Source organism: Laccaria bicolor, genomic scaffold (assembly GCF_000143565.1).
Source record: "Laccaria bicolor S238N-H82 LACBIscaffold_19 genomic scaffold, whole genome shotgun sequence".
In the NCBI taxonomy this organism is placed as follows: Eukaryota; Fungi; Basidiomycota; class Agaricomycetes; order Agaricales; family Hydnangiaceae; genus Laccaria; species Laccaria bicolor.
The window spans coordinates 245,847-254,084 of record NW_001889890.1 but is presented as its reverse complement, the minus strand read 5'-3'; the positions used below and the strand labels follow the sequence as shown (position 1 = coordinate 254,084).

Here is an 8,238-nt window from a genome sequence, read left to right as displayed (position 1 = left end):
GGTAGGCGCTCGAACAATCGATTAGGAAAACATAACAATTGGATAGAGAATAGCACCTAGTTTTGTTGTTTTACGAGGATACCCACAAGCTTACTACTAAATTAGATCCCCCAATCATTTTCCCAGCAGCCCCGCCGGAAGCAAACTCGGAGACAGCGGCAAGTCTCTCCTTGCGAAGTCCGAGTCGCGGATACTGTGCCTCCCGAAGTAACTCTCTCACTGGAAAGGTACACTTTGAGTCACGTGGTTCAAATGCATGTGACGCAACCCTGATCTCCTCACCTCTGCCTCGGTCAAAACCTCAAGTCAAAGATTGCTGAGCCTGGCTGAGTCTGCAAATACCCTCATCAAGAAGCTTCAAGAAGCTCTCGGCTCACCTCTCTGGGATTGGAAATGGCACGGAAGCAATATCCGCGAATCTTGACGCAGCGCCATCATCCTCACCTGCGTAGAAGGCGAGAGCAGAAAACGATACGTCGCATCTGCGATCATTGCGTGTGGTGAAAAATGATGCAACTTAGACGTGGCTGAAACACTCGCGGCCCCGAAGCCACCTGGCTAACGCACTTTTTGTTCCTCCGTTAGTTCCGCCACCTATGATGGGTCAAATCCATCTTGGAGGAGCAACAACTTTGAAACGGAACCTGATATTCTATCATGATGTGCGTACACCGCTTTATTTTTGTCAAAGCGTTGATTTATCAAACAGCTCCGTGAAAGTGTGTTGTTATAGGGCTTTTAAATGTCGCGTTGGATGAGGCCGTCGACCCTGTCAGCTCAAGGTTGTGTCGTATACACCATAGGATATTCAACAAGGACCCTCTGCTGTTTATTGTCATCTCTCGCTCACAGGAGTGGTTTCCTCTACATGCAGCTGAAATCTGCTGTTACATCATTTGGCATATGTACTGCTGGATTTTCGCTCCAAACAATCAAGGAGTTGCACAACATTCTCGCCATCAAATGGGATGTTGCTCCAACGTGACGCACACGAGGCAAACAGACACTAAATTTACGGTTTTAAACTTTTGTTTCAGGTCGCTCAGGAAAAATGCAGACAACAACTTCGTCTACGCTCTAAAAGTTTTTCGAAGGATGGGCCTACTTACCTCGCATGCGGCGAGGCTCTGGCTTCAGCTACCCCTGCCAAATGCTCACTACATTGCTATCCACACTTCGATCACCGGCCGCGGTTGGGCACATGGGAAATTTCTTTCAATAAATACGAGGATGAGGACCAAGGCATTCAATTTTGGTGATTAAAACGATCGCGAAGAGATGTCCCAGATTCGTTACAGGTTGCTCATAAAATTCAGACAGAAAACTCTTGAAAAACCACAGCGGCAGCCAGGCTTCGGAGCCATTTCCTGTCAAATCCTCACTATATCGCTCTCCACCCTTCGATCGCCCAGGTTCCGCACATGACTGGCACAGAAATTTCTTCGATAAGCTCTTCCAAGAGTACAAAAAATACGAAGATGATGACGACAAAGACAGGTTGAATGAAGGTATTCGACGAAAGGCGGCTCTGGCTTCAGGTATGTACCCCCGGACAGATCCTCACTACATTTGCTATCCCACATGGGAAATTTTTATGAGTAGATTGAAAAAAACGAGGATGGATGCGATCCATTCACAGGCCAAACCTGAAAAATATAAAAGAGGAAGCATTTTGTAAGACTTCGTTGGGCGTCAACGATCTTCCTGTACCTACGGACTGGTAACGCTGATCATGGTAAGATGCTGGCCGTTTGAAACTTTGCCAAGACAGAATGGACCTCGGACTTCGCCGAACGCTACCAAACAATATACAAAACTTGCAGAAAACCACCATCGCTCACCGTTGTAATATCGAACTTGAAGCATTTCCTTGATTTCCCGATGATTTCCCACTGTTCCGTCAGCTCCCTCACTTCAATCTCCTGGCGCGCTTCCATCGATATCTATAATCGGGATCTGAAACCCGTAATTTCTGATATTTTGAAAAGTGACGAAAACCTCCCAAACTTAGTCAACAAGGCAGAGGAAATGGTCAAGACGTTCTCGGCCGACCAACGTAATATTTTCACTTGTCGGAAGGGCGATGAAAAGGCAACCGTGAATCTCCATGTTGTTATGAGTGCTATGCTCACCTGCGTAGAAGAATGTGGTGGAGAGAGTGGAAAACGCTATGTCGCGTCGGCAATCGTGTCCTGTGGCCGCAATGGCGACTCCGACAACATGATCGAACAACTCGCCGCTCTTGGAACCACTTGGCTAACCCATCTACTATTTATCTGTAAATCTCAACGTCCTGTGGTAAGCAGGTACTGACAATGTTTTAGTCAAAACGAGAAGAAACCACAAGATACAGCTCGATGAAGAACCTTCTCGTTTGGCTACCCCGACTCTGAATTGTGCGACCTCGCAAGATGGGGCAGGCTCCATGCACAGGCGTCGCACTTTGAAGAAAGATGTGCGTAGATGCTTCTCAAAGACATATCACTTCGTTGACCTGGGGTGTCGGGATTAAAAAAAAAGACCTAGGGTCGATTTTTTTGGTAGTGAGTGCTGGGCTGAACCAACCACCCAACGTAATCAGGCACATGTCTACTTTAGGAAATATGATGTCACCGCCGTGCTCCTGGTCCTCCTTTCGACGTTGAAAATGCATCGCAGACCCAATGCATGGGCACCTGTGCATGGCAAACACAAATGAGATGATATTAGAATGGTTTGACGTGAAGATGTAAGTAAGTTTCATGTTGAAACCCTAACAGAAAGTAGGTTTACTTATCCACACAGTTTCACATCCCACTGGATCACATTGTTGGCAGTTAGCTCTGCTCGGGATCCACAAAAACAATCCTCTAATCCTCCAATGTCAACAACCTTACATTTTCATCTTTCACACTGACCTCATGTTTCCTTGTTGACAATTTCCGAGCTTGAAATAGGTGGCCTATGAACCTCATTGGTGTCAGAATGAGTCACGGCGTGAGTGTCCTGTTCTGTGGAATCTCACAGTGAGTTTGCGTGCCCCGGAATATGCTAACAAATCATAATCAAAGGTCTTTGACGGTTGCCACACTAACGAAAATTATCAATGCATGTTATTATTGCCTTATGTAAGCAGTCCCATTGGTGTTTTTGGCACATCCTGAGGCATTTAGCACACCTTGAGGCTTTCTAGTATCTATTATGTATACTTTATCCATCAGGAAGGCTGTCTATAATGTTTTTGGGCCAAAAATTTTGAGCTTCCAATTTTTTTTTAACGGCCTGACAGCCCAACCAACCAACCGGCCCCCGGTCTGGGATTATGATCCCGACACCCCCTTGGGCTTTACGACGAATCACACCCCGCACCAACTACAGCCCCTGATCTTTATTCCGTTGACTTAGAAGCTTGCCACATCCTTCGCCGAGCAATAGGCCGCTTCGACAATGACCACAAATCAGACTCTGTGGGTGGTTTTGCCCGATCTAGCCATGCATTTCGCTAAAAAGAAATCCTTTTCTCTACCTCCAGTTTAATTCTGCTGTCACATCATTTGACATCCTCGTGAATTTTACTCGCCTCCCTGTTACAACAGTGGAGGAATTGCATGCAATTTTGGATGACACCTCAAATGGGATGCTGCTTGGAAGTAATGCACAACACGCTTTTGATAAGTTTTGCTGGTGCTTAAAACCAACAGAGGTCAGGGTTATGGTTTTAAATCTGCTTTTAGGTAGCCCATAAAAATTCCAGACAATGCACGTATACTCCCTCAAAGTTTTTCGAACCATGGGTTTTTCACGCAGCCATGAGAACAAACTCATCACCTTTGAAGACCACAGCGGTGACTTTATCTCTGGCTCCAGTCGCAAGAGGCCTCGTAGTATTCCTCTCCCGAATCCTCACTACCTTGCCATCCATGCTGCGATCGCTGGAATTTTGCACATGAGTGGTGCTGGGAAATTTTTCAATGAGCTTTTGAAGGAGTACAAATACAAGGTCTGCCCAATACGATCTTGGCTAGACCTTGAGAGAAGAATGCAAGAAGTGGCATTGAGGGATTCCGTTGCGGCATTTCTTCAATCAGCCGATCCAGTTCAATCAGTTCAAGTACCTGGATAAAATAATGGAGGAAGCGGTTTTGGCGAGGTGTCGATCAATATGGCTTGCTTCCAATTGTACCTAAGGACCGATAACGCTGATCATACACCTCATCCGACTCCTCGCTAGCTAAGATGGGGGGTTAGCTTGGGACAGAATCTGGCTCGGACTCCGCCAAAGGCTACCGAACAACTCCACATACCGCTTGTAGAAAACCATCATTGCTAGTGACTGTTGCAACGTCGAAACGTTTCCCCAAATTCCCAATGAATTCCCAGTGTTCTGTCGGCTCCCTCACTTCAATCTCCTGGCGCGCTTCCATCGATATTTATAATCGGGACTGTCTGAAGCCAGTAATTTCTGATATTTTGGAATGTGACGAAGATCTCCCAAACTTAGTCAACAAGGCAGAGGAAATGGTCAACATGTTCTTGGCCGACCAATGAAATATTTTCACTTGCCAGAAGGGCAATGAAAAGGCAACCGTGAATCTCCATGCTGTTATGAGCGCCATGCTCACATGCGTAGAAGAATGTGGAGGAGAGAGTGGAAAACGCTATGTCGCGTCGGCAATCATATCCTGTGGCCGCAAAGGCGACGACAATACAATCGAACTACTCGCCGCTCTTGGAACCACTTGGCTGACCCATCTACTATTTATCTATAAATTTCAACGCCTTGTGGTGGGCAGACACTGACAATGTCGTAGTCAGAACGAGCAGAAACCACGAAACGCAGCTCAATGAAGAACCTGCCATCTCGTTTGGCTACCCCGACTCTGAATTGTACGACCTCGGAAGATAGGGAAAGATCTAGGAACAGGCGTCGCGCGTTTAAGAAATATGTGCGTAAATGTTCAATACATATTACTCCGTTAATGTTTTTCAAGATAATGGTCCGGGACGGCTACACGTATGTCATAATTGGGCGTCAAGACCTATCACACCCCTCACCAGATCCAACCTCTGATTTTTATCCCGTCTCCTTGGAAGTGTGCCACAACCTTCCCAGAGTAATAAGCAGCTTTGACAATGACCGCAAGTCAGACTCTGTGGGTTATCTACCCATTTTAGACATGCATTTCGCTCATAAGAGACCGTTTCCTCTGCATTCAGTTTACATCTGCTGTCACATCATTTGACATCCTCGCGAATTTTACTGGCCTTCCTGTTACAGTGCTGGATGAACTGCATGGAACTTTGGATGACCCATCGAATGGGTTGCTGCTTGCGGGTGATGCGCATAAGGCTTTTGATCAGTTTTATTGGTGCTTAAAACCAACAGAGGTCAGGTTTATGGTTTTCGATCTGCTTCCAGGTAGCTCATAAAAATTACAGACAAGCCACGTTTACTCCGTCGAAGTCATTCGAACCAAGGGTTTCCCTCGTGGTGCTGGCAAATTTTTTGATGACCTTTTGGATGATTATAAAGACGATGAAGATAAGGTCCACCCGATACGATGTTGGCTAGACCTTGAGAGAACGATGGAAGAATCAGTGTTGAGGGATTCTGTTGCGGCAACGCTTCGGTCGGTTCAAGTGTCCTAAGTTGTGTTTGGACTACACATTAGATGTCATGAGGAGCTTGGGTCGCAATGGAATCAATCAACTGTACTTTCTCTAACATACTTTACCAAATCTCTGCATGTCCAGGGGGCCATAAGCTACCTGGGATGAAAATTTCCAGAATGAAAAGAGGACCCGACTTTGATGTATGCTTATTATTGAAGATCAATGCTTCCGAGTGCAATTCCGAGTCGCAAGAATTAACATTGTGTACATTGAGCAGAAAACATACGAAGGTTCGGAAGAAACACCCAGGAAACGTCACAGAACGAATGGGAACATGGCCTTTCTCCCGCGAGGGTACTCCTTCCCAAAGTCTTTCTTATAGTTCTTATGTTTCTTGATAGCCCAAAGCGCCATCTGTCCAACGGCGAGACCAGTGAACACCAATGCTAGGAATGACATTAGTAAGCCTGTTCTCCAAAGATCACGCAGCAAACGACGTACCGGCAACACTCCCAGTCATCACGCAGATAACACCCCATGCAACAGCCTCAAAGAAATAATTGTGACCACACCTGATGACGTGTCTATGCCAACGCGTCTACAACCACCATCACGCATCCACATCTAGTGCTTGGAAGTCTGGTTTGGTCCGGTTTTTTGTCCAGATTTGGCAGGACTGGGACCAAGACCGGTCTCAAATATTTCAAAAGCTCAAAAGAACTGGACCAAACCAATGTAGACTGGTCCAGAGTGGTTTTTTATGGTTTTGTGTGGTTGCAAGACCAGTCTGAACCAGTTGTGGTTCAGACTAGTCGACAACCAGTCCCAGACTGGTCTTGTAGGTAGCAAACAGTATAGATAATGATTACACTATGTACACATTTCATATACAACTATGTTTATAGAACCTGCTTTCAGGAGCCACATGGTCATGTTGGTTTGAGATGGCAGTGTCGACATGACAGGGGTGGAAGGTGGCGTTGGCATTGACGTGATGTGGTCAGTGTTGGATGTGGGTGGAGTTGACACGGAGCAGTTGGGTCAACGCAGTGAGGTTGGCATTGGGGTCAGGATAGTGAGGTTTGGGCGAGGTCAGGTGTGACGTCAATGGGCAGATAACGTGGGAGTTGATGAGGTGGCAGTTGATGAGGTGGCAGGTTGGCAGAGATATGAGTGAGTGGAGAAGCCATGTGATGGGCTCTGCAATGCACCTGGTAGGTCTACCACAACCACACTGCTGCCGTGCCGTCGGACTGCACTCAGCAAGGTCATGTCAGTTGACATGGTTGAGGTTGGTTCGACATAGCGTGGTGTGGACATGAAGGTGTGAGGTGGGTCAACATCCCTCCTCATGTGATTTCTGTGTTAGGGGGGAGGAGGTGTTGGCATGGGTAGTTTGTTGGCCAGGTGCAGATACCGCAGCATGTGGTGCATGGCACTAGGGTGTCATTAATTCATTAGTTGTTGCCATTGTTGGGAGGTGGTGAATGGAGATGCGACCACGATCCCAATCATGGTCACATCTCCTGACGTACCACCTCAGGGGTCTCCCATAACATGGGTCTCCCCTTGCATTTCCATACCCCTCTCCACTCACCGTAATCCTTCAAACAGCGCCTGCATACCTTGTTGGGAGGGGCAAGGCTTGTCTTGCTGGCATCAAAAGCGAGTGCAGGGGGACCTAAACAGTGAGAATAAGGTTAGTGAACATGATTTAGAGATAAAATACAAACCTCTCGTGGGCATCCTTTTGTGTCTGCTGAAACGAGAGGGAGGTCGCAAGAGGAAACGAGAGTTGAAGGCAAGATCAACAGTTTGGCATTGTTGATCTTAATTCAAACTCCGCTCTCGATGATAGTTGTGCAATCATTGGTTTACAGTGTCTTTCACAGCTGTTTGCACATGTGAATATTGTAATTTCATGTTTGAATATATACAGTACATACCCAGCTTGTTTAGGCTGGAAAGACTGGTTGAGACCGGTCTAACTGGTCTTTTGTTGGTCTTGAAATTTCAAACATCCTGAGAGACCGAAGACCAGACCGCGGTTGCGGTCTTTGACGGTCCTCAGAATTTCCAGTCCTGGGTGGTCTGGGTCTGGTTCGGTCTCGGTCTTTTTGCAGTCTTGGGACTGGACTTCCAAGCACTATCCATGTCCACACCGATGCTCACGCGTCTACAACTGCCATCATGCATCCACGACCATGCATGAATAGAAATGGGGTGACAACGAGCCCAGGGGAGTGAGCTTGCCCCCAACCAATCATGTAAGTATCCACTATTGTCTTCCCCCTCTCATCACACACACCACACCACCCCCTCCCTCACTCCCCCTCCTTCCATCACTCCACTTCCTTCCCCTCTGCCCTCCCCATCACCCCCTTCCCCTCCCTCCCCCTTCCACCACTCCCTCCCCTCTCTATCACTCCACCCCTCTCCATCACTCCCTCTCTCCATAACTCTCCCCCCCCCCTTCCTTAAATATATGGTCCCTTGCCTCTACCTGGTCCCACCCCCTTTCCTTGTCCCTACCCCTCTCCTTGTCCCCCCCCTCCCCCACTTCCTTAAATATAGAGTTATGTATAGTAGTATGTAAAATACATTTTATGTCATTTATTTAAATACATTATAAATTGATTTATGACT

The 8,238-nt window shown here is 47.0% G+C and overlaps 4 protein-coding genes across 4 annotated transcripts; 2 read left to right on the top strand and 2 right to left on the bottom strand.

Annotated features, from left to right (window-relative positions):
• Nucleotides 1–868: 868 nt before the first annotated feature.
• LACBIDRAFT_328944 (uncharacterized protein) lies at nt 869–2,393 on the top strand (the record flags this gene model as incomplete). Its single annotated transcript, XM_001883101.1, has 5 exons — nt 869–981; nt 1,038–1,255; nt 1,317–1,538; nt 2,012–2,298; nt 2,325–2,393. 5 exons carry the CDS (start codon nt 869–871, stop codon nt 2,391–2,393), a joined length of 909 nt encoding a protein of 302 aa, XP_001883136.1.
• A 1,376-nt stretch (nt 2,394–3,769) lies between these two features.
• LACBIDRAFT_328943 (uncharacterized protein) lies at nt 3,770–5,409 on the top strand (the record flags this gene model as incomplete). The annotated part of the gene is made up of 5 exons (XM_001883100.1): nt 3,770–3,979; nt 4,546–4,764; nt 4,791–4,925; nt 4,971–5,132; nt 5,155–5,409. 5 exons carry the CDS (start codon nt 3,770–3,772, stop codon nt 5,407–5,409), a joined length of 981 nt encoding a protein of 326 aa, XP_001883135.1.
• Nucleotides 5,410–5,907: 498 nt separating this feature from the next.
• On the bottom strand, nt 5,908–6,112 carry LACBIDRAFT_300331 (uncharacterized protein; the record flags this gene model as incomplete). Its single annotated transcript, XM_001882985.1, has 2 exons — nt 5,908–6,038; nt 6,094–6,112. 2 exons carry the CDS (start codon nt 6,110–6,112, stop codon nt 5,908–5,910), a joined length of 150 nt encoding a protein of 49 aa, XP_001883020.1.
• A 997-nt stretch (nt 6,113–7,109) lies between these two features.
• LACBIDRAFT_300330 (uncharacterized protein) lies at nt 7,110–7,338 on the bottom strand (the record flags this gene model as incomplete). The annotated part of the gene is made up of 2 exons (XM_001882984.1): nt 7,110–7,273; nt 7,326–7,338. 2 exons carry the CDS (start codon nt 7,336–7,338, stop codon nt 7,110–7,112), a joined length of 177 nt encoding a protein of 58 aa, XP_001883019.1.
• Between the last annotated feature and the right edge of the window lie 900 nt (nt 7,339–8,238).